This window comes from Pongo abelii, chromosome 6 (genome assembly GCF_028885655.2).
Source record: "Pongo abelii isolate AG06213 chromosome 6, NHGRI_mPonAbe1-v2.0_pri, whole genome shotgun sequence".
In the NCBI taxonomy this organism is placed as follows: Eukaryota; Metazoa; Chordata; class Mammalia; order Primates; family Hominidae; genus Pongo; species Pongo abelii.
Window position 1 is genome coordinate 67,230,347 of NC_071991.2, and position 26,508 is coordinate 67,256,854.

At 36.5% G+C, this 26,508-nt stretch overlaps 1 protein-coding gene across 8 annotated transcripts in view; it reads left to right on the plus strand.

Annotated features, from left to right (window-relative positions):
- Nucleotide 1: 1 nt before the first annotated feature.
- The window catches only part of SNX13 (sorting nexin 13), a 159,561-nt gene continuing 133,054 nt past the window's right edge, over nucleotides 2–26,508 (plus strand). For 3 of the 8 annotated variants that reach the window (XM_054559051.2, XM_054559052.2, XM_054559049.2), the window contains exon 1: nucleotides 8–226. In XM_054559051.2, coding sequence (XP_054415026.1) covers nucleotides 215–226 — 12 coding nt within the window. In that variant the 5' untranslated portion in view covers nucleotides 8–214. 8 annotated transcript variants of the gene reach the window in all.

Sequence of the window (26,508 nt, forward strand, 5' to 3'; positions counted from 1 at the left end):
CGAGACGCGGGCGTCGCTCTTCCAAGATGGCGGCGCGTCCGTCGCGAGCGACCGGGCCGGGGGGAAGCCAGCGAAGCCGAGTAAAGCCGCCGCCCGGGAGAAGACTGAAGGAGCAGTTGCCGCCGTTGGCGGCGGCCCGAGCAGTTTTCGCTGCTGCTACGGCTGTTGCCATGAGGCGAGGCTAGGGAGGACCTCACTTCCCCGGAGTGTAATAATGTTAACTGAGGTAAGCGGCGACGGTGGCCAGTGTTTACCTGTGAAATGGGGAAGGGGCCGGCGCCAGCCCGTCAGAGAACATCATCTCAACGGAAGGTGGGCCTTCGCCGCAGGCTCCAGGGCCCGAGGAGCAGCGGGGATCCTACAAGTGCCCCCAGAGTAGGAGCTGTGCTGACTCAACAGAGTCCCACCACCTCCGGCTGCCCGTGCCTCGCCTTTCGCAATTGCCACTTGCCACTCGCTCCTGGCACTGGTCTCCCTCCTGCTGTCACTCCCTTCTAACTCATCGCTCCCCTCTTCGTGTCCCCTTACACGCTACTCTGTGGCAGCGTTGGCCTTTCCACGTTACTGCTGGTTCTTGTCATCCTATGGTTTGCCCTAGGTCTCCTTTCTCCGGTCCCTGGGCTCCAGGGCCCTCCGCCTCCGAGCTCGGTCTGCAACCTAGGGTTGTTGCTCGGCCCGACCGGTTTGTTTCCCACCCTCTACTTTGACTGCTTCATGAAGTGGACTTTTCATCTCGAGCTGCACTTGTATGGCTCAGTTGTGTCATCCCCCTCCCCCACATCCATCACCTTTCGCTTAAATCGTGGTCATCACAAAGTTCAGTTTAGCATCTGCCACCTTGATTTGCGTGTGGCCCCCTTGTTACTCTCTATGGAATAGTTTTTTTCTTTGGACCTGAAATGGAAGTAGGGCAACTATGACGAACCAATCAGTTTCCCTTTTCTAGTGCCTAATGGGCATTGCAAAAAGCCGACTTTTTGAAGAAGTAGAATTTGCCTTTACTAGCAACACTTTAAGGGGAAGAACTAAATTGGTGCAACTAGGTACTTGACCCGGGTTAGCCTAGTTATGTGTTGTAGTATCTGCAGGTGTAGGTGTCACTGAACATAAAATACTGAACCTTGTGATTTGATGAAATACCTTTTTCGAAGCCGTTCACTTTAAGTACTGTGAGGCTCCTGACGTGAGGAACTGACCGGATTGGGCATTTTTATGGGCTGAACTGAGAATAGGAAACAGCTTTAGTGGGCAATGGGAAGTATTCCTACATGGGCCAAAAAGGAAATACAAACATTTGTAGGTGAGTGGCTTTTATTTTGTGAAAAGTGATGGTAAAGCACGTACTTGCCTGAAATTTCAGGTCCTTGGAACTTGACTAACTTTGAGAAACTTTATACTTTGCTGTTTGTACTTAATCTAAGCACAGAGCCTGGCGTATGATAAATACTTACTGGTTGATTGTAACTTCTACAGTACGTATTTTTAGTTGTTTGAAGTTCATTTTATATTTCTAAATTCTACAGATTTTTCATTCTTGGAGTTAATTGAGATTATGGTTATAGCATAAGTTTGTGTTGTGATTAGCAGTAATAGATTAGAAAAAAGACTTGTAAGTAGCAGAAGTTTCATTTTTACCTTAAGTGTGATATTTTGGTGGGAACAGTTAGCCTTATAATAAGTGTTTAGTGTTGTCTCTAATGTGTAATATTATATGATATGATCTTTTGATTAAACTTAGCTTATGTTAACATGTTTTAGAGTTTTAATACTTTCAGATGAACTACTTCTGTGTCTGCCAGTAAAATGATTTGGAAAGATGGAACTTTCTCAGCTTCTGTATTTTAATGCAATTTTGTGTTTTAGGGAAATATTTTAAACAGTAAATCAATGATAGTATTAAGTAAACTGTACTTTAGTGCTTTTTGTGTGAACACTGCACAGCTTATAAGTGGCAGAACCAGGATTCCAACCTTGGCAGTTGCCACCTAGCCCATTCTATTAACTTTTCTAGATTGCCTCGCCAAAGTAAGGCCCAGATTAAATTGTACTAAAGTCTTCTCTATAGTTTTCAGTAGTTGTTTATAGATTAGGAAACTGAAGCCCAGAGACTCTTGTCCAAGGTCAATTATTAAATATTAGTGACAGTTGAAACTGGAATCTCGTCTCCTAACTCTCAGTAGAGAGCTCTGACCATTTTGCTCAGCTGCCTCTCAAGTAGTTTTCAGCTCTCTTGATAGATTTTAAAACATGCTATTGTACTTCCTTGTCTGAATATTGTCAGTAAACTGAAAATGATTATTACTTGAAAAAGACTTTCCGCTTTACCTTAGCTTTTTTTCCTTTTCATTTTTTAAACAAGGCTTCTAAGCCTCGTAAACTAGTCCTTTTGAGATATTTTAGATATAAAATTTCACTCAATATTGGTTACTAAAAAATTAGTGTGAGACTTCCTTTTTATTGCTTCTGCTAGACATTGCTGACTTAGATCAGCAGCTTTTAGGAGATGTGATTTAATTCATGTTAGGTCTCAAAATGTGTAGTGATGAGCTGTGCTATGAAAGATTCTCCTGTCTTTATATTAGTCATGCTCAGCAAGCATTTACTGTGCTCAGAAAGTGGTGAATTGTACTATGTGCCTGGATTCTTTACATCTCAACACTGAGGTAGGTGATATCCCCATTAACCAATGATAAAACAGGTTAAGAAAGTTGAAGGAGCTTACTTAGAGTTGTATAAAGAGTGGAGGAGACAGAAATCACATTTAGGTCCCCTTATTCCACATTGTGTGCTTTTTGTGACTCAGTGTGGAATGCATCATTAATTTTCTTCGTAGCTGGTAAAATCGGCATACTGTTTTTATTTTTATTTTTTTTAACCAAGGTGAGGATACTAAGTACATAGATACATAATGAGAATAGTAATGATAAATGTTCATATGAAACTTTTCAGTTTTGCGTTTTGTGAAAATATATCTTTTTTTTTTTTTTTGAGACGGAGTCTTGCCCTGTCGCCCAGGCTGGAGTGCAGTGGCGCGATCTTGGCTCACTGCAACCTCCACCTCCCAGGTTCAAACTATTCTCGTGCCTCAGCCTCCCAAGCAGCTGGGATTACAGGCGTGAGCCACTGCGCCGGGCCAAAAATATATCTCTAATTGAAATCTTTTCAGAAATGAGAAGCCACACAAGTGATCAATTAAGGACCATTTTAAGTTAAGCTAAAATGGAAAATCACTCAGTTGAGCAAACTAATATGTACATTGAACTTTGAACCTATGAAATACAGATTAATGTACATTGAAAGTATAGCCCCCATATAGTTCTCGATGTAAATTTTTTGGCTTCAATTTATATTATTTTATCTTAAATACAATGGAATTATTTAGAAAACTTGCTAGTCATATTTATGTATTTTTTTTTTTTTTTTGCATTTTACATACAGGGATGAACTGTATGTAATGTCTAGCTATTTTTTTTTTTTTTTTTTAATGTTAGTTTTTTTCCCCTTCTATTGTCCTTGCTCCTGTTAGGACTTCCTACTCCTAATGTGACTCCTGCTATACTTGGCAAAAAATTTGTCATAGTGTACATGAAAGTTATTTGTTTAATATTCACTCCTCACTCTCCCTCTATTCCTTCTTTTTTTTTTTTTTTCCCCCAACAGTAAACTTCATATATCAAAATTAGGGCATAGGATGTTTGTTTACCTGAAAATTTGTTTTAATTAATCCGAGTTTTCACAACATTAGAAGATAATGAAATATTTATCAGTGAATTTTCATCAAACACACTTTTAAACTTTTCTTGATACCAGGAGCAATTGGGATTATAATTCTGAGCATTTATTATTACAGAAAACTAAAGGTAAGAAATGTGGGAAAATGTGCTGAATACTTTCCAGTGTTGTGGCATACTTTGGAGGAGGTTTTTGCATAAAAACCAGTTATCAATGTGTTGTCACTTGTCCTGTGTTTTAAAAAATATTAAACAGTGTAGCTATTTAAAGCTATTAGTTGTTTGAGTTGTCTGTAAATGTGGATCATTAAGTGACTATTAAATAAAAATAATTTCTATCTGTGTTGTTACTTCCATCCAGATTTGTTGATTTTTCAATATTAACACTGATTCTCAGAGTTAACAGATCTGATATAAATGGGAAAAGGCATAAAGTGCAGCACTTTGAGAAGTTCCAGGTTAATAGTTGTTAAAGAAGTAAAGGTTTTGTAGTTGAAATAAATTTGGAGGATATTTGCCTAAAGAAAGTTAATAGGTTTCTTCTCTGGAGGACTTACCATAGTTAGTTTTTGATAGGTGATTTATTTTCAAAGAAGATAATAGAATTTACAGCATATTGCAAAGTCATTTAACCATGGAGGTGAATATACTTTCTTGTATTTCACTTAGGGAAATCCTGGAGTGATGAGTTACGTATCAAGAAAGGCTCCCTGAACATCCAGGGGTCCTTTTGAACACACACATGCACATACATCCACGCTAACACACAGTTGTCTTGCCCATAAGTGCTTAGTAAAATATTGTGACTTGGTTTTGTTGATTAATATATTTGTAATAGAAATACTCTTGGGGCAGATTAATCCTTAAGCTATATAAGCTATTTCTTTAATTATTAATGACACTGCAAGAGCTACTAACCAAAGCAAGAAGACCATAGGTCCACTGGCATTCAGAGGGTGTTAAGAGGTAGGAAAGGGATTTTATAACGGGAATGGAAGGACATCAGTATCTAAAATGAGTTTGGCTTGCCACTCTACACACAGCCTTACTTGGCATCTTTTGACAAACCAAGAGGAATATTGATAAACATTCTTAAAGAATTTTTTCTTTTTTAAATATTATTTTAATTGACAGTCATTTTTATGCATTTGTGGGGTACAGGGTGATATTTTGAAATGTGTGTACAATGTGGAATGATTAAGTGCAGCTGAATAACATCACCTTGATTATTTTCTGTGGTGAGACAATTGAAATTTAGTTATTTAAAAAATATAATACATGATTATTGACAGTTGTTTAATTGATCTAAAAATTTCTTCCTTCTATCTATCTGAAACTTTGTACTCTGAGCAGTATATCCCCATTGCTCCCTCTTCTCCAGGCTGTGGTATCTGTCATTCTGCTGTCTACTTCTGTGAGTTCGACTTCTTAAGATTTCATATATAAGTGAGATCGTGTGGTATTTGTCTTCTCATGCTTGGCTTTTTTCACTTAGCATGATGTCCTCCATGTTCATTCATGTTGTAGCAAGTGACAGAATTTCCTTCTTTTTTAAGCCCAACTAGTATTCCATTGTATCTGCCACCTTTTCTTCATCTGTTTATCCATTGATGGACACTTAGGTTGATTCTGTGTCTTGGATTTTGTGACTAATGCTGCTGTGAACCTGGGAGTGCAGATATCCTTTCAACATATTGAGTTCCGTTTTTTGGAAATATACCCAGGAGTGAGATTGTATGGTAGTTCTATTTTTAGGTTTTTGAGGAACCTACATACCATTTTTCATAATGTTTGTATTAATTTACATTTCTACCTACAGTGTACAAGAATTCCCTTTTCTTCGCATTCATGGCGTCACTTACCTCTCATTTATTTGATTATAGCCATTCTAATAGGTGTGAGGTGATATCTCATTGTGGTTTTAATTTGCATTTTCCTAATGGTTAGTGATGCTGAGCAGTTTTTCATGTATTTGTTGGCCAGATGTATGTCTTCTTTTGAGACATGTCTATTCAAGCCCTTTGCCCATTTTAAAAATGGTTATTTTCTTGAAATTGAATTGAGTTCCTTTTATATTTAGTCTGTTAACCCCTTATCACATGTATGGTTTACACTTTCTCACAAGTTCTGGAGTGGAAAAGTGTATCCCAGCTCTGGTAGGTATACATCTTTCTGTTTTTGTTATCTCTGGGCCCCCAGCAGATTGGGTGGTGCCTGCCCACATGGAAGGCAGACCTCCAGGTAGTCCACGCAGACTCACATGCTAATCTCAGTCTCCTCTGGAAACATCCTCACAGACACATCCAAAGGAATGCTTTACCAGGTTTCTAGGTATTCCTTAATATACTCAAGTTGACATCTAAAAATATCCACCACAGTGACTTTACAGCTTTCCCTGAATGAGGTTCTCAGATTATGGCTTTTTAAACCTTGCTTTGAAATTTTGTGGTTTCATAGACCATGAAGTGCCTCCTCATTGATTGTAATCTGGAATTGACTTTCTATTTCAGAGTCAGGTTTAATTTTGGTGATACAAAGCCTTAAATATGTGTAAGGAGAGGAAACGTTGAAGCAAGCAGATAGCTCTTAAACTGTTTAGCATTTTAAAAGTATTTGGAATTAAATGAATAAATAGGCTGGAGTTATAGTGATAAATACTGTGTCTATCAACAGATTATACGTATGGCAACACACAAACCTGTATGTTAAGCACTATAAGGGATGAGTCTCAACTTTATCACTTATTTATAATGGGATTTTGGGGAAGTAGTTTGAACTTTCTAAGCTTTAATTTCCTTCTGTGTAAAATTGGGGTAGTAGCACCTTTCTCGCTGTTCTCACGTTGTCATGAAGATCATATAAGATGATGGAGGGTATAACTTGGTAAATTGCCAGTCATTATACAAATAGTAGTAGTACATCGGGTTTTTTTTTTTTTTTTTTTTTTTTCTGTATATTCCTTGTACTAATGAATGTAAATCCTAGGCTCCATGTAGTTTTATTGCTCACTATTTTCTTGGTGGATAGGTGGGTGGGTCCTAGGGGAAATTAGGAGGGGAGTCTCCTGGCTAGTGGTGCAGTTACAGGGGAGACAGGGAATAGACTAAAAGAAGTGAAAGAGAAAAATAGACTGAGAGCATATCTTGCAAATTAGTAAAAAGGGGATAGTTTCTTGTGTGGTTGGTAAACCGATTTCAATGAATGCCTTAAAAGCAGGTTCTCTCTTTTTTTTTTTTTTTTTTTTTTGAGACAGTCTCGCTCTGTTGCCCAGGCTGGAGTGCAGTGGTACTATCTCAGCTCACTGCAACCTCTGTCTCACGGGTTCAAGAGATTCTCTTGCCTCAGCCTCCTGACTAGCTGGGACTACAGGCGTGTGCCAGCACGCCTGGCTAATTTTTTGTGTTTTTAGTAGAGACGGGGTTTTGCCAGGTTAGCCAGGATGGTCTCCATCTCCTGACTTCATGTTCCACCCGCCTCGGCCTCCCAAAGTGCTGGGATTACAGGCATGATCCACTGGGCCCGGCCGCCTTAAAGCAAAGTTCTAAAAAATGTTTTGAAAAAGATGATTTATTTGAGGGTTACCAGTCATTTGTCTGTACATATTCCCAAACATTTGTGGGAAAAAAATCTTTTATTTTTAATCAGACTTGGTAAATCCTTAAAAGGAAAAGCTGTTATTAAGGATAATGTTTATAAGGCTTTCGTTATAACTTGTGCTGGAGATTGATCTTTATGGGTTAATTTCTTCACCAAACAAGAGTATGCCTACTTTGTACTAGGCACATGCTGATAAGTTCTAGTGTTGAAGTGGTGAGTCAGTTGAGAAACCTGTCCTCAGAAATCACTATCAGCGTTAAATTTAGCATTGTACCACTTAGCCCATCAAAGTGAGAGCCTTGAGGTCTTTTGTCAGAATAAAATGATACCACTAAAGGGTGAAAAGTTAAGAGGGGAAAAGATTGGAGAATATAATTAAAAGATAACTGTGACTTGGGTTAGCTTTACAACTCCTGGTAAATACTAGTTTGGATGACACAGCAGCTCTAAAATGGATTTCTTGCAATTGAAGAGTCAACCTGGTGAAAGTAATACTTGATCCTGCGGTTCCCACCTCCATGTGTTACGTATATATTTATTTGCTTGTTACATGTTTTTCCCTAATAGAGTAAACTCCTGAGGATGGGCCTCATAGTTGTACTCCCAGAGCCTAGAATAGAGCTTGATACTTAGTAGGCCTCACTAAATATCTGTTGAATGAATGAATGTTGAATATTTCCTCAAGAAAAATTAAGATTAAAGTGAAAAATTACTGAGATGAAATTGTCAATGATAAATTTAAACCTTCATATTAATTACCCTTAAAGGATTGGTTACTATCTGTTCATTAGACATTTTATATAGTAAGTACATTGTGGTTAAATATTGTGTTTAAGAGCAATGGGACAAAAAAAAGTTGAACCTGAGGCTTTTAGTTAGGAATGAAATTCTGTCTTAATTTTTCCTACAGGGAAAAATCTGATTAGGTTGTTACTTTGATATAACCAATTATAAATGCAATAAGGAGTTGGATTTTATTTTGTATCTCTTACTACTTGATATTATGATTCATTAGTATTACTTAAAATTTAATTCCTAAACTAGATACATTTAAAGAAAGCTTTGTCTGTAATAGTACAATAATGCTGATTTTCATGGCACTTTGTTGACTGTTTAAACTTGTATGACCTTTAATGCTATCTTGAAAGTTTGTAAGTATCAGTAAAAATTTGGCCGTGGTTTCAAAGTTGGAAATTTTGGGCATCCATTTTTAAGGAGGGCAGCTGCTACCACAGTCTCTTGACTAAAATGCGTCTCTGTTCAATGTTGGAGACAGAGTACTGTTATGTCGTTTGCCCGTCTGTAATTCCACTGTATATTCAGAAATAATATATACCAGAAAAGTTCAATAAGATGATTCTGCTCTGTTCCACTCTTAAAGTAGAATAATAGTGATCTATAAATATACTTATGAGAGGATCATGTATATCAACTGGAATAATTCACCATTGTTGACTTATTGCACTGTTTTCTCTGATTTCCTAAGGGATTTTTTTATTCTGATGCATCTGTGAAGACCCTAAGGTGAATCCAGCTTTGCTCTTGACCTTAGCTGTGCATTGTTGGAGAATCCTTGGTTCTTATTCCATTTAAACCTGAATTGGTTTTATACCTGAAACTTGGGGGCTATTTTTAGCCTGACTGGCTTAGCATAGGAAAGAGTTGTGATTCTTTGTTTTGTGATTTCTTTTATTTTCGAGCTAGAGTTGTGGAGAATGGCCTTTGGATTCATTGTCATGTGAAGTTTGGAAATTATAAAACTGAAGTTGTACAATTTTAGTGGAAGAGTTAAATGTGAAATAAAATTTCACCTTATTTCTGTTATTACGTAAATATTAGGAAATAATGCTCTGGCTTTAAGATGTGATATTGTGTTATCCAGTGTTTCTCCAAGCTGTAATATTGTATTTTGCAATTTGTTCTCTTCCCGAGTTTGAGATAGCTTGTTTTCTCAGAATTTTCTCAGCTGAGAAACACAACTGGTGTTTAATTCAGACTGCAACTATTAATATAATCAGCTATTTTACATGTGGTGTTAATTACTAACATCTGATCTTTTTCTTGTACAGTACCTAACTGCTCAACACTTAAAGTATTGCAATAGTCTTAATCCTGGTGGGAGTCAGGAGAGTAAAATAAATGGGCTACAATGACAGTCTCCAGCCTTTTTGGCACCAAGGGACCGGTTTTGTGGAAGACAGTTTTTCCACGGATGGCTGTTGGAGGTAATGGTTTCCGGATGAAACTGTTCCACCTCAGATCATCAGGCATGAGAGTCTCATAAGGAACATGCAACCTAGATCCTTGCATGTGCAATTCACAATAGGGGTTGTGCTCCTATGAGAATCTAATGTCCCAGCTGATCTGACAGGAGGCTGAGCTCAGGTGGAAAAGCCCACTCCCCGGCACTAACCCCTGCCACTCACCTCCTTCTGTGCAGCCTGATTCCTAATGGGCCATGGACCTGTAATGCTCTGTGGCCCAGGGGTTGAAGGGCAGAACACCACAAAGTTACAGGAAAAGAAACTGAAATAATATACTTTACAAATAGTGAGTATTGGTTGCATAAAGGTTTTAGAAAAACCAAGTAAACTTGAGAGTATTTTATGATTCATTAAAAATGTATTTTATGAATCCAAAACTCCAGAAATTAATGTCAGCAGCTCAGAATATTCAATCATATAGTAGGCACTAACACAAAATTTATGTGATGATGAAAGGTCGTCTTTATACTAGGATTCAGTGTTAATCATCTTTTTTATATATGTATATATATCTCCTCTAATCCCAAACCAAATATTCCTAATTTCTGAATAAAAATGTATACTTTTGGTTAAGAGTGATGGCTGGTATCAGATTATTTGGATTTGAATCTAAGTTTTCTTGATTCCGAGCATTTTGACCTTGGAAAGGTTGCTAACATTTCTGAGCCTCAGTTTTCTTATATGTGTGACTTATAAATTAATGGTACTGACCTCATAGGGTTGTTGCAAGTATTAAGTGAAGTAACACATGTACTGTGCAGTGTTTCCTACAGTAACAATAAATCTGAGGCTTTATTCTTATTTCCTCTGATGTAAATAGCAAGTGGTTTATTTTCAAAATTTAGAATTTAATATGTTTGAAGTTGTTTTAATATTCTTTGATTGAGGTAGTTTTAAAATGTCAAGAGTAATCCTGTATGACCCAGATGATCTAATTCTTTCCTTACTTTCTATCTCAGTTTTTACTAACTTTTCAATTTATGTATTGCATTTCCAAAGTGAATACTAAGAGTGAGATTTAGACTGAATTTCAGGAGGAAATAAAAAGGGATGACACCTGTGTAATATGAATTGATCATAACCAGAATTTTTGGCTAACCAATATGTTTCTTTTGGACACTAAAACTTTTACTATAGATGAAATGAAAAGGAAAGATTGTAGTATACTTGCATATTATGCTTTTGAAATGCTATTATTGTAGTTTTCTGACATGAGAAGTACTGTGGTTCTTGTCGGTTTGATAAAGTTTTATGTAAAGTGGCTCTCAATTTATATAAGCTCTTCTGTTGAATTGTCTTAGAGCATAAAGGTGAGGAGTGTTAAAAATCTTTTTTTTAAAAAATATGTAGTTGAGTGGTGTTAATAGTACTGTGCAGTAGGTAAAGAGACTTAGGGCTAAGGTATTACAAATAAAATTTGGGGTGATATAAATTTAAATTGTAGATATTAAGCATATACATAATTTCAGTCCCTTTATGCAGCAGTTGCTTATCTTGTTCACGTAATAATAGAATAAACTATTATACTCAGGGAGTGGGGTCTTCTGCCTGTTACAGTAACATTTTACTTAGTTGGAGATTATGCCATTAATGTCCTTTATGGGTTAATCTATATCTATCTCTATTCCTTTATATAGTTACACTCTGTGCTTTCCATCTTTTCTTTCTTGTCACTGATGCTTTGTGTATTTGTTGATTTGTTTTTTCTCCTTTCTGTATTCATTATTCTTCTCTGTGTCTACAGGCCTACAAGCTTGCTCTCTCAGGGTTTATTCCCTAGCCTTTAATCTTTCTACCCGTTCTCAAATAGATTAAAAAAGTCAAAATAGAAAATTTAACTTCTATTTTTTGTTATACTTTATTTATAGATTTAAAAAATACTTTTTATTGTTAATTTAAAAGGGGAACAGATAGAATGGTTTATATACTTTTTTCATGAGCAGTAGAGCCCAGTATAATTTTCTTGTATACCTCTTATCTGAATTTATCTTGATTAAAAAGACATCATCTTTGACTTAAATGAACACTATTAATCTTACTTTTTATTGTGAGTTAAAAGAATCTTGTAGTATTTTCAGGGTCAGAGTCCTTGTTCTGATATTGAGTTGTTACTAACTTTAGAACATACCCTGAAAGTTATCTTAACACCTACAAAATCTACATCAGATTCCTAAAAAGCATCAAGGATTTTAAGATGTTAGTGACAGGTTAGTTAGTTCTGTTTTTTTCTCATAAATGAATTTTTTGAATCTAAATAAATCAGTTTTGTTTGATTATTTAGATATTATGTGCAGAATTTTGCCCATCCTCCCTTTTAAAAAACCTTGAGAGTCAGTGTGAAGTAATGGTTCAAGAACATGCTTGGGTTTTAAGCCAAAGCTCAGTTCATGCTCCAGTTTTATCACTTAGCTGTTATTTCTTAAATCTGTAGAATAGTTAGTATAACTTATGTCATAGAATTGTGAGAACTAGACATAGTTAAAGTGGTTAGCAAATCCTAGCCAACTGTAAGCACTTAATATATTATTTTTTTAGAGATGGGGTCTTGCTCTATTACCCAGGCTGGAATCAAACTCCTGGGCTCAAGCAACCCTCCTGCCTCAGTCCGAGTAGCTGAGTAGCTGGGGCTACATCCACGTGCTGCTATGCCTGGCCAAGTAAGCACTTAATAAATGATAGCGCCTATTGTTGTTTTAGAGGGTGCTCCTTTTCATAAGAAAGAAATGAAATGCTAATACCGTGCATTGAGGATCTAGCTTTCTCTGCTGTGGTAGGCTTGTGTTGCTTTGATTTCCCCTTGGAGTCTGTATTATGGAGAAAAGCAGAAATCAAGACTTGTAAATATTAGGACTTTTATTGTATTGTTATAGTCCTGTAGGAATGAGAGATGGGTGGGGGGCATTTGTGAATATGGCCTGTTATATCTTGCTTTTGTACGAGGGAACTGCTGTGATAAAAGTTTTGTGTACTTTATTTAGTAGAGGAACACTTTGTGAGTGGAAATCTTCTGATATATAAACTAAATTTGTTCTAACTCAGTTAAAGGAATTCAAGGATGAATTTCCATGTAACTGAGCTTATTTTTAGTACGAGGTAATGATAGAAATGGTCTTGATGCTTGAGGATTTTAAGTACTATCATGTGGCCCAAACAGGGTGCTTAGGAGGTAGACAGAAGGTTAGAAATGCCAAGTGTAGTGTTGTATTATGTCAAAATAATAAATTTTATTTTGGTTTAGTGTCATAAGGACAGGCAGTCTAAAGAGAACAGAATAAAAATTCCTATTTATGGAATAGGAAAATTATTGAGAAACCTGGACAGTCAAGAATATTTTAATTTCTGGCTGGGTGGTATGGCTCATGCCTGTAATCCCAGTACTTCAGGAGGCTGAGGTGAGAGGATTGCTTGAGCCCATGAGTTCTAGACCAGCCTGGGCAGTGTAGGGAGACCTTGTCTCTGCAAAAAATTAAAAAATTAGCCAGGCATGGTGGTGTGTGCCTGTAGTCCTAGCTACTCAGGAGGCTGAGGTGGGAGGATTGCTGGAGTCTAGGTGTTGGAGGCTGCAGTGAGCTATGATCGCATCACTGCACTCTAGCCTGGGCAACAGAGTGAGACACTGTTTCTAATATATATATACATATGTATATACACACACGCACACATATGTATATTATATATACACATAATATATACACGTATATATTATATGTACACACATAATATATACACGTATATATTATGTGTATATATATGGCAAAATAAATGTCAAGAGCATAGTTTATATTTTTTAATCTTATGTTTAGCTTATTAAAACAAAAAATTTGACATAACTTTTTATCTTTGCTTATTGCATAGGTGAAAAATTACATTCTTGCTTTAAAATTTTGGATTTCTTTGATTACTGGTAAGGTAGATAATCTTTTCATATGCTTATTAGCCATTTATATTTCCTGTTTTGAATTGCTGTTCATATCCTGTTTTTCTTTGGAGTAGTAGTCTATTCCTTTTTCTTTTTTTGAGACAGGGTCTCACTTTGTCATCCAGGCTAGAGTGCAGTAGCACGAACACGGCTCACTGCAGCCTTGACCTCCTAGGCTCAAGTGATCCTCCTGCCTCAGCCCCCCAAGTAGCTGGGACTACAGGCACGTGCCACCATGCCCAGCTGATTTTTGTATTTTTGTGGAAGTGGGGTTTCACTATGTTGCTCAGGCCGATCTCAAACTCCTGAGCTCAAAGTAATGCATCCACCTCAGCCTCCCAAAGTGGTGGATTTACAAGTGTGAGCCACTGTGCCAGGTCTGGAGTAGTAGTCTATTTCTTAATGATTTATAAACATCTGTTTACTCATGGATTATAATATTTTGTTGCATATGGTGCATGTATTTTTACAAGTATATGTATACTTTATGATTTTATTAGGAAAAAATTAATTTTATGTTTTCAAATATGTTAATCTTTTTCTGTAGATTTTGCCTTTCTAAAAATGACCTTTCCCAGCCCTAGATAATACAACAATTTACCTTTTTTTAAGCCAGAATTTCCAAGCAGTTTTCTACATATTATTAGTATTTTTGTGATGTGTTTTGTAGGGGAAAAATATTCCTAATTTAAATTAATTTTTTATATAGCACACTTTCAAACCATACAGAAACCCTGAAAAAAAAAATACTGTCACTAGCACCCATTATACAATTAACTAGATTTGTTAAAACTGTCATATTTGCTTTCTCTCTACTTTCTTCGTATTTATCTTCTGTTACCTTAGCTCTATGGATACGCCCTAACTTTCTCTGTTATTTTTGTTGTTATTATAGCTTAACTATTTTAAGGTAAATTGCTGATATTATGTCACTTTTTTAAATGCTCTCCTGAATCTCCCAGGCATAAGAATTTAAAAAATACGTATAACCACAACATTATTGTTACACCTAGTAAAATTACCGGCAATTCCCGATTATAATCTAATACTTGGTATATGCAAATTTTCCCAGTTAGAACCAGGTTCTAATTCAGTAATGTGATTGTTATGTCTCTTTAATATAGAATACCTTTATTCCTCCTCCACTTTCTCCTCTTTTTCTCCTTTTCTTTTCCTCTTTCTCCTCCTGCTTTTTCCCTTTCTTCGTCGTCTTCATTGTTGTGAGAGATTGTCCTGTGCATTGTAGGATGCTTAGCAACATCCCTGGCCTGGTCTATGATAGTGCCTTCCCTAACAAGGCGTGATAATCCATACTTTCTCCATACATTGCCAAATGTCTCATGGGGAGCAAAATTGCCCTTGGCTGAGAACCACTGCACTAGAGGTAGTACCTTATTTTTTAAATTACTTATTTTTTAGAATTGCTTTTATTTTGTTTTATCTCGAATCTGTTTTGTTCCCTTGATCTATAAGTCTGTCCTTTAGCCTATTCTGCTTATGTATTTTACTTCTCTGGGTTGTTTAGTTGTAATTTGAAAAGTAGCTTTACTGAGATATAATTCATATACCATGCAATTCACCTAACTAAAGCATTCAATTCAATGGCTTTTGCTATATTCACAGAGTTGGGCATCTGTCATCAAAATAAGTTGAAGTACCTCATTACTCCAAACTGAAAACTCCTCCCCCTTAAGCCATTACTCCCCACTTCTTTCTCCTTCACACAGCAGGCTATCACTAATCTGTGTTTATGGTTTTGCCTATTTTTTTTGAGACGGAGTCTCACCTTTTCACTCAGGCTGTAGTGCAGTGGCAGGATGTCGGCTCACTGAAACCTCCGCCTCCCAGGTTCAAGTGATTCTCCTGCCTCAGCCTCCTGAGTAGAGTAGCAGGAATTCCAGGCATGCACCACCGTGCCCAGCTAATTTTTGTATTTTTAGTAGAAATGGGGTTTCAACCATGTTGGTCAGGCTGGTCTTGAACTGCTGGACTCAAGTGATCTGCCCGCCTTGGCCTCCTAAAGTGCTGGGATTACAGGGGTGAGCCACTGTGCCTGGCCGGTTTTGCCTGTTTTGAGCATGTTACATGAGTGGCGTTGTACAATGTGTGGGCCTTTGTGACTGGCTTATTTCACTTAGCATGTTTTCAAGATTCATCCATGTTGTATCATGTAATGGGACTTCAAATTTATTTTTATTGCCAAGTAACATTCCATTGTATGGATATACTACATTTTGCTTATCCTTTCATCAGTTGCTGGACATATGGGTTATTTCTGCTTTTTGGTCATTAAAAATAATGCTGCTGTGAACATTTGTATTGTGTTTCCACAGTGTTTTTTGTGGAAATATGTTTTCAATTCTTTTGAGTCTATACCTAGGAATGGAATTGCTGGGTTATACAGTAGTTCTTTAACCTTTTGAGAAACTGCAAACTATTTTTCAAAGTGGCTGCACTATTTTACATTTCTACCAGGAATGTAGGAAGGTTTTGTTTTCTCCATATCCTCCAGAACACTTGATTACAGTCATCCTGGTGAGCGCAAGTAGCATCTCTTAGTGGTTTTTGTTTGCATCTTTCTAGTGCCTCTAGAGAGCACCTTTTCATGTGTATATCTTCGTATTTCATTTGTATATCTTCTTTGGAGAAATGTCTATTCAAGTCTTGTGCCCATTTTTAAATTGGGTTATTCATGTTTCTTACTCAGTTTTAATAATTCTTTGTATGTTTCGAGTAGAAGTCTATTAATCAGATACATGATTTGCAAATATTTTCTCCCATTTATGGGACAGCTTTTCATTTTCTTGATGGTATCATTTAAGCACAGGATTTTCTAATTTTGATGTAGTCCAATTTATGTTTACGTTGTTGCTTTTGGTGTCAAAAGATAATTATTTAAATTCTGTAATGCATTAAAAAGTTAGCTTCATTAGTGGTGTCAAATATCATATATACAAGATAAATAGATAAAAGAAGAGCTGAAGTTAAACCATTATAGTTTTCCCCAAATTGAGTTTTGAATAAATATTTTTCATGAATTCTATCATATCTAGATGGTGTATATATTTATAGAATATTTTATTGAGGATTTGAGGGCAGTGGGGGCTTGGGTTTACTTTGTAGCAGTGCTGAATAATTAACAACAACCAGTGTACTTTGTAATGGAAACTAAGACCCCAGTAACTTTAAATTCTGCAGTGTCCTCTTCCACTGCCCTATTGAGTATTCTTCCTGATTAGCCACAACTCCGAGAAGAAGAGGACTCCCAAAAGTAGAAACTAGTATTTGTATCTCTGTTCTCCCTGCATATGTGATCTGTTTTCTTCTCCTTGCTTCATAATCTCCTGGATTATTGGGGTGCTTTCTGTTATTTTTTTCTCCCAGCACATTCTCTCTGGGTTTTGGCTTTGGAGATCCCTACTCGGCTGACCCGTTCTTTTAGCAACACTCCAGGTCTAAGAATTATAGCTCAAATCATGGTATTCTTGAGGATCATCTGTTTTTGGTCCAGCTGTCTCTTAACAGTCACTTGGCAGCAGTCTGTTTGCCCTCATTGCTACCACCTTCCTAATGTTACACCTTTTCTCATTGAGGGGTTTTAAAAGTTTTATTTGCCATTTAAATAATTAAACCTTGACAGTATATAAATACATATTCATTTTCTTTTTAAAGCTTTCTGTATGCAAGTCTGTTTTAAAGATCCTGTGTATGCTAAGTTATTTTTCCTGATTATTACCACAATTTGGACCAACTTTCTTGTTTTGCTTTCTCAAACAGGATATTTCATGTTTTTTCACATGGTGGAGTACAAGTTTTGTGACAGCCTTATGACTTTTGCATGGTAGAAATAAATGTTAGGAGTAATGCCTTCACTTGAATATTTTAAATGAGTGTTAACTGAATGTAAATGAGTTAACCATGTGGTGTGTTCTTTGTACAAAAGTGGTATGTGCTATCTAAAAATAAAATACTATTTGCAATGCATTTTTTTGTTTATAATACTACCTGCTACTTGAAAAGTAAACCGGTGTGAAAGTGTATTAAGTAAAGTTAAAATATTGTTTACCGTTTTCATTTTAAAAACAGTCTGCATATCTACTTTCATACCTTTTTCTGAGTAAGCACATATGAGAGGTTTTTCATTACATTTTAAAAAATTACTCTTGAAGGTAGTGTTGTGAATTATCTTTTTCTGCCTTGATAATTTTCTCTTCATCTTTTTTTTTTCTAGTAGTTTTTGTTTATTGCTACACTTTGTACTCTAATCTTCTCCCTTTCTTTCTGCTCTGAAGATAGTAGTTGTCCAGTGAATTGACTGGATACAGAAACCAAGGTCAAGCTGAACGTAAATGTTATGATGCCAATTAATGATCAGAAAGGAAAATAAACTTGTGAAGGAGTTCACTGAAGAAAAAAATCTCGATTTAGAAGACATTGGTTTAGATGATTAATCAGAAGTTCTACTCTATTTTTGTTTTACTTAGTTAACACGTACTTACTGGGAGCCTACTCTGTGTGGCAGATGTTGTTCTACTTGGCATGAGACAACACTGAACAAAACATACACGGTTTATGCCCTCAGGAGACTTACAGTATGTGGTATATACATGAGGGCAGTGGGGGCTTGGGTTTACATGTAGCGGTGCTGAATAATTAACAACTGCTGTGCTTTGTAGTGGAAACTAAGACCCTACTAACTTTAAATTCTGCAGTGTCCTCTTCCACTGCCCTGTTGTGAGTATTCTCCCTGGTTAGCCACAACTAGAAGAGTAGTGTACTCATTTCAAAAGTGGAAATGAGTATTTGTAACCCTGTGCTCCCTGCCTGTGTGACCTGTTTACTCCGTTAGTAGACAGGCAGTTCCAACATAATGTGATAAATGAGGATATTTGCTAGAGAATGGTTGAAATGGTGAACGATGGAGTCCAATCTAGATAGGAAAGTGAATACAGAAGTGGGTTATGTAAATGAGGGTGTGTGGTCTTGTAGTGTCTAAAGTGAAGTTGTAGTGAATGTTGGTGGAGGTGAAATGCTTATGATATTAAAAGTAGCATATTTGATGGATTATCCACATGCATGTTAAAATAACTGAAGGTTATTCAGCATTCCTGATAGAGAAGAATGTTTATGAATTAGTAGTGCATACGTTGGTGGTTCTCACAAGTAACTGCATATTGCAATCATCTGGTGAACTTCACAAACTAACAATGCTCTTATCTCAGCTTTCCTGAACATTGGAAATTCTGATGCGTGGCTCACATACCTAGCTATTTTGATTTAATTTGTATGTGGCGTAAGCTGGGTAGTGGGATTTTAAAATCCCCCTACTTCCCCAGGTAATGCTAATGGGCAGGAATTATACAGGAACAACAGGGGTTTTTACAGGAAATGGGCTGGGAGTTGTAGTTGGGATCGTGACCCTGCATCCTGAAGTTGGGTACATGATTAATGAAAGAATAAGCAGCCTTTGTTTGAGAGAGCTGCAGGAGAAGCAGCTTTTACTTGAAGCAAAAATAGTGAAGTTGTCGGGGATATAGAAGTGTTTGTTTTGACTTTGGAACAGAGTGATCCTAGAGGGAAACTTTAGGAGGGATGGAATCAGTGGGAAATTGTATAAGGGAGGAAAAAGCAAGAACAGTACAGCGGTCAGAGTGTAGGAGAGAATTGATAACTGAATGTATTTATCTCTCTATGATGAACAAGGATAACAAGGCTTAGTGGATTCATTATTAGTCTAGAGAACACATCCAGCAGTTCTGTAGTGCCCAATAATTGGGAATTGAGTAAACAGTTCTTAGGAGTCAGTCCAGACTTTGATAGACCGAATTTCATAGGAAGTCCTATCCTTGTATCCTCTGGTAAGGGGTTTGGATTGATTGTGCAAGATCTAAGGAGAGCCCCAGAGTTTGAGGCTGTTGTCCCACAGGCTCCCGATAGTGGTTGGAGGCTGTTCTAACACTGGCAAGGGGAGGCTGTGAAGTATTAAGGTTTGGTCAGATTTGTTCTTCTCACTCCAATGTGCTGCTTGGCTGAGTACACGCTGCTGTACCAAATGATGGCAAAGCCTTTACTATTTCTTTACTTTTATACTTCATACTTTTCAGGAACACTTTAAATTGTCCAGTTCTAGATTCGTGAGCAACTATTTATAGGTTTCACTTTTTCAACATACAAGAAATGGTATCGACTTAGAGTGAAAAGGGGCCTTATATATTATCTAGGCAAACTCCTCTTATTTATGCATTAGAATTTTTATGCATAGAGAATCAAAGTGAAATTCACGAAGAACCCTCTTACATAAACTGTATATGGGGCTGGAAATTTATAATTGCTGCACTGATTCGAAGTTTTTGTAAGAATAAATGGGTTAACTGCAACTCATTTTATTAATTTGACATGCAACTTGATTTCTGTATTTTTCACTGTTAAACTTTGAAATATAAGAGCATCAGATATCACCGCCCACAGAGTGCTTCAAATTTATTTTTCTTTTACAATTAAAGAAAGCTTTTAAAAGTACAGTGTATGTGTAGGCTTTAAGAGCTACTCTAGTTATGCAAGAGAACTATGAAATTGCTTTTGAATGAAGAGTTCATTCAAACCTTCTCAAAAATATTCAAATATATTTTTGGTCAGAATAAGGTGTAAGTAGTAAAATGATAAATTTGGTAACAGTTTGTTTCAGAAATAAGAAAATTGTATGCTAAGTGAAAACAAGACTTTCACATAATTATAGTACATCATGTTAACTAGTAATTAAAACCCATGTGCTTTTACTAAGCGAAATATATATCATCATTAAAGCTTTTATACTTTTAAACATTAGTCTATTTTGCGTATAGCGATCTTATTTCACCTGTGTTTGAATTGTGAAATGCAAGGTAACTTTTTGAGGCTATGACACCAGATAGATGAAGCCTGTTTTAAGTCATGGGGATTTAGGCCACATCAAAAGGATACTTTTTTTCTTTTTAAAATTTTATTCTTTACTCATTCATTAACTTAATTAATTTATTTAGAGATGGGGGTCTTACACTGTTGCCTAGGCTGGGTTTGAACTCCTGGCCTCAAGTGATCCTACTGCCTTGGCCTCCCAAAGTCCTGGGATTACAGGTGTCAGCCACCCTGTCCAGCCCCAAAGTAAACTTTTAGTAGCTGAGTGACATACATTTTTATAATGTATCTTTTGTATTCATGTTTTAGATGTTTTAGATGTGCAAGATGAAAACTGAAGAGCAATTACATTAAATGATGCTTGTTTCGCTTTCCTCCTTCTGAGTTGCTTTCATTGACTTATCTGATGTTTAGGTGGATATGAATAGTATCAATTTTTCTAAAACTCGGGTATTTGTTGTAGAACTTTGCACATTAGATCAATTGTCTGTCATCTGGGGGTTCATTTCTAAGTTGTGTTTTATAGATACAGTTTCAGACTATTTGTAGAAATGCTATTAAGATTTTTCTTTGGCTATGTTAGGTGACATCATTTGGCTGAGAATTTCTAACCAAAATTATTTCTACTGAACTGTATGGTATGAAATTCTGGTAACTCAGGACAACATTAGTTATGTTGGAATATATTCGAAGCTGCTTTCTGAGGAAAATTTTGGCTTTTCTTATTTGACTTTGCTATAGTCTGTCACCTTATAAAAGGGTGGTGAGAACACTAAGTAGGTTATTTAGTATTTATGGCTTTTCTGATTTTTAGGTGTATATGGACCAACTATTTTTGTTTTTCAAATTATTTTAAGTTCAGGGGATAAATGTGCAGGTTTGTTACATGGGTATTTTGTGCATTGCTGAGGTTTGGACTTCTATTGACTCCATCAGCCAAATAGTGAACACAGCACTAAATAAGTAGTTTTTCAACCCTTGGCCCCCTCCATTCTTCACCTCTTCTGCAGTGGCCAGTGTCTTTTGGCCTCGTCTTTGTGTCCGTATGTACCCAATGTTTAGCTCCTACTTTTAAGTGAGAACATGGTAGTTAGTTTTCTGTTTTTGTGTTAATTTTGCTTAGGATAATGGCCTCCACCTGTATCCATGTTGCTGCAAAGGACATGATTTCATTCTCTTTTGTGGCTGCGTAGTATATGTACCACATTTTCTTTATCCAGTCCACCATTGATGGGCACCTAGGTTAATTCCATGTCTTTGCTATTGTGAATAGTACTGTGATAAACATATGAGTGCAGATTACCTTTTGGTAGAAAGATTCATTTTCTTTTGGGTAAATACCCAGTAATGGGATTGTGGGGTCCAGTGGTAATTACATTTTTAGTTCTTTAAGAAATCTCTAAACTGCTTTCTACAGGGGCTGAACTAATTTACGTTCCTTCCAACAGTGTATTAACATTTCCTTTTCTCCATAACCTCACAAACATCTGTTATTTTTTGACTTTTTAATAATAGTCATTTTGACTGACGTGAGATGATACCTCATTTTGGTTTTTATTTGCTTTTCTCTAATGATTAGTCATGAGCATTTAAAAAAATGTGTTGGCTGCTTGTATGTCTTTTGAGAAGTGGCTGTTCATATCCTTTGCCCATTTTTTAATTTTTTTTTTCTTGTTGATTCATCTTAAGCTCCTTACAGATTCTGGATATTATTCCTTTGTCAGATTTATAGTTTGCGAATGTTTTCTCCCATTCTGTAGGTTGTCTGTTTACTCTGTTGATAGTTTCTTTTGCTGTACAGAAGGTCTTTAGTTTAATTATGTCTCAGTTGTTAATTTTTGGTATTGTTGCATTTGCTTTTGAGGACTTATAAATTCTTTGGCTAAGCCAATGTTCAGAAGCGTATTTCCTAGGTTTTCTTCTAGGGTTTTTACAGTTTTAGGTCTTTAATTCATTTTGAGTTAGTTTTTATACATGGTGAGAGGTAGTCCAGTTTCATTCTTATGTATGTGGTTAGCCAGTTTTCCCAGCACTGTTTATTGAATAGGAGGTCCTTTCCCCATTGTTTATTTTTGTCGACGTTGTCGAAGGTCAGTTGGTTGTAGACGTGTGGCTTTATTTCTGGATTCTCTATTCCATTCCATTGGTCTGTGTGTCTGTTTTCATACCAGTACCATGGTGTTTTGATTGTTGTAGACTTTTATAGTTTTAAGTCAGGTAATGTGATGCCTATTTTCTTTTGCTTAGGATTGCTTTGGCTATTCAGGCTCTTTTGTAGTTCATATGAATTTTAGGATAGTTTTCTTCTAACTCTGTGAAAAATGATGTTGACACTTTGATAGGAATTGCATTCAATCTGTAGATTGCTTTGGGCACTGTGGCCGTTTTAATAGTATTGATTCTTCTATTACATGACCATGGATTTTTTTTTTCCTGTTTGTGTCTTCTCTAACATATTTCTGCTGTGTTTTATAGTTCTGTTTGTAGAGGTCGTTCACTTCCTTGATTAGCTGTATTCCTAGGTATTTTATTCTTTTTATTGCTATTGCAAATGGGATTGTGTTCTTTGTTTGGTTTTTGACTTGAATGTTATCGGTCTATAGAAATAATATTGATTTTTGTACATTGATTTTTGTATCCTGAAACTTTACTGAAGTTGTTTATTGGGTCTAGGAGTCTTTTGGAAGAATCTTTAGAGTTTTCTAGGTATAGAATCATATTGTCAGCAAAGGGAAATTATTTGACGACTTATTTTTCTATTTGGATGCTTTTTATTTCTTTTCCTTGCCTGATTGCTCTAAGACTTCTGGTACTATGTTAAATAGGAGTGGCAAGAGTGGACATCCTTGTTTTGCTCCAGTTCTTAGGGGGAATGCTTCCAGCTTTTGCCCATTTAGTATGATGTTGGCTGTGGGTGTATCATAGATGGCTCTTATTATTTTGAGGTATGATCCTTTGATGCCTAGTTTGTGAAGGTTTTTATCTTGAAGGGATGTTGGATTTTACTGAATGCTTTTTCTGAATATATTGAGGTGATCATATATGGTTTTTGTTTTTAATGCTGTTTATATGGTGAATCACATTTATTGATTTGCATATGTTGAACCATCCTTGCATGCCAAGAATAAAGCCCACTTGATGGAGATGAATTTTCTTTTTCATATGTTGTTGGATTCAGTTTGCTAGTATTTTGTTGAGGATTTTTACATGTGTGTTCATAAGGGATATTGGCCTATAGTTTTCCTTTTTTGTTGTGTCTTTGCCAGAAATTGGTATCAGGATGATTCTGGTTTTGTAGAATGAGTTAGGGAGGAATCCCTCCTCCTAGATTTTTTGAGAATAGTTTCAGTAGGATTGGTACTAACTCTTCTTTGTATATCTGGTAGAATTTGGCTGTGAATCCATCTGGTCCAGGGTTTTTTTTTTTTTGGTTGATAAACATTCTTCTTTTGTTATTGATTCAATTTTGGAACTTGTTATCGATCTGTCCAGGGTTTCCATTTTTTCCTGGTTCAATTTTGGGAGTTAGTGAGTTTCCAGGAATATATCCATTTCCTCTAGATTTTCTTGTTTGTGTGCATACAGATGTTTATAGTAGTCTGAGGATCTTTTGTATTTCTCTTGGGTTGCTTGTAATGTCACCTTTGTCATGGCTGATTGTGGTTATTTGTGAATCTTCTTTTTCTTTGCTTAGCTAGCTAATGATCCGTCAGTCTTATTTATCCTTTCAAATAACCAACTTTTCATTTTGTTGTTCCTTTGTATGTTTTTTGGCTTTCAATTTCATTGAGTTTTGCTGTGATTTTAGTTATTTGCTTTCTTCTTCTAGTTTATGAGTTTATTCTTCTGCTAGCTTTTGGAGTTTGTTTTTGTTTTTCTAGTTTTTTTAGGTGCAAGGTGAGGTTGTTAATTGGACGTCTCTCTATCTCCTTGGTGTAGACGTTTGGTGCTGTCTAGTCCTCTTAACACTGTGTTTGTCGCAACCCAGAGGTTTTGGCCTGTTTTCGTTTTTTAACAAATGATTTTGTTTTCTGTCATAATTTCCTTGTTTACCCAAAAGTCATTCAGAAGCAGGATGTTTAGTTTCCATGTATTTTTTGTGGTTTTGAGAGTCATCTTGGTATTAATTTCTATTTTTATTCCACTGTAGTCTGAGAGGATACTTGGTATGATTTCAGTTGTTTTGAATTTGTTGAGACTTGCTTTGTGACAGAGCAATGTGGACAGTCTTAGAGTATGTTCTGTGTGCAGATGAGAAGAATGTGTACTCTGCAGTCATTGGGTTAAGTGTCCTGTAGATGTCTCTTAGGTCCAATTGGTCAAGTGTCAAATTAACTTAAGGATTTTTTGGTTAGTTTTCTGCCTTGTTGATCTATCTTATGTTGTCAGTTGGATGTTGAAGTCCTTATTATTGTGTGACTGCCTAAGTCTTGTTTTAGGTGTAGTGGTTGTAGGTTAGCTGAAAGAAAGGACGAGAGAGAGACAGACAGACAGACAGAGACACACCCCCAAGGTCAGGTGAGTAAGTTCCTTCACCTGTTGGCCTGCTCCACCACAGTCAGAGGAGGCAGTCCTGAGCTTACAAAGTGTGGGGTTTATATGGGGGAGAGAGACCCTGGGGTTGTTTGTCGGTTGACTTTACCATACATATATCACTGACTTTACCATATATCACTGACGGGCTTACAATATAGGAATTTACAAGAGGGTGTAACTTAGGTTTATCCACGTTTCTCCTTTCTCGTGACCTCCCCAGTGCCGCCCACGGGGCTGTAATCAGGGTTTTGCTCAGCAAGTCTGGTGACCTTGCTGTGGCGCCTAGATAAGGGTTCAGGAATGCAGCTGCAGAGTATTCAGGGTAAGGGTCAGCTGCATAGAGGGGCGGGGGTCCTGGGGCAGCTTGTCCCTAACAGTAGTAATTTTATAAATCTGGGTGCTCCAATGTTGGGTGTGTGTATATTTAGGACAGTTACATCTTCCTGTTGATGAACCTTTATCATTATATAATGCTCTTCTTTGTCCTTTTTTAGTGTTTTTGGTTTAAAGTTTGTTTTATTTGATACAAGAATAGCAATCCCTGCTCTTTTTTGTTTTCCCTTTGTGTGGTAGATCCTTCTTCAACCATTTACTTTGAGCCTATGGGTGTCATTACATATGAGATGAGTCTCTTAAAGGTAGTAAAAGAATGGGTCTTTGTTTGCCCAATTGCCATTCTGTGTCTTTTAAGTGGAGTGTTTATTCCATTTACATTCAAGGATAATCCTGATATGTGAGGTTTTGTTCCTGCCATAGTGTTGTTAGCTAGTTGGCTTTGTAATCTTGATTGTTAGTTGTTTTATGGGGTCTGTTAGTTGTTTTATGGGGTCTGTAGGCCGTGTGCTTACGTGTGCTTTTGTGACAGCAAGTATTATTATTTTGTTTTCATGTTTAGAACCCCCTTAAGCTTCCCTTGTAGGGCCAGTCTCATGGTGGCAAATTTCTTTAGTGACTGTCTGGGAAAGACTTTATTTCTCGTTCACTTATGAAGCTTAGTTTGGTGGGATATGACATTTTTGGCTGGCATTTCTTTTCTTTAAGAATGCTTAAAATGGGCCCCCTGTCTCTTCTGGCTTGTAAAATTTCTGCTGAGAAGTCCGCTTTTAGTTTGACGGGTTTGCCTTTATAGGTAATATGGCTCTTTTCTCTAGCTGCCTTAAAGATTTTTTCTTTTTTGGATAGTCTGATTACTATGTGTCTTGCAGATTGTCATCTTGTACAGTATCTTGCAGGATTTCTCTGGAATTTTTTTGTATCTGTATGTTGATCTCTATAGACAGATTGGGGAAATTTTCCTGAATTGTTTCCTCAAATGTGTTTTCCAAGTTGCTTACTTTCATCTTTTTCAAGAATGCCAATAAGCCGTAGGTTTGATTGCATTACATAATCCTGTATTTCTCGAAGGCTTTTTTTTTTTCTCTCCCATTTCCTTAAATTCTTTTTTCTTTTGTCTGACTGGGTGGATTTGAAGGATCAGCCTTTGAACTTTGAAACTCTTTCTTCTGCTTGGTCTAGTCTATTCCTAAGGCTTCCAGCTGTATTTTGAAATTTTTCAATTCCAGAAGTT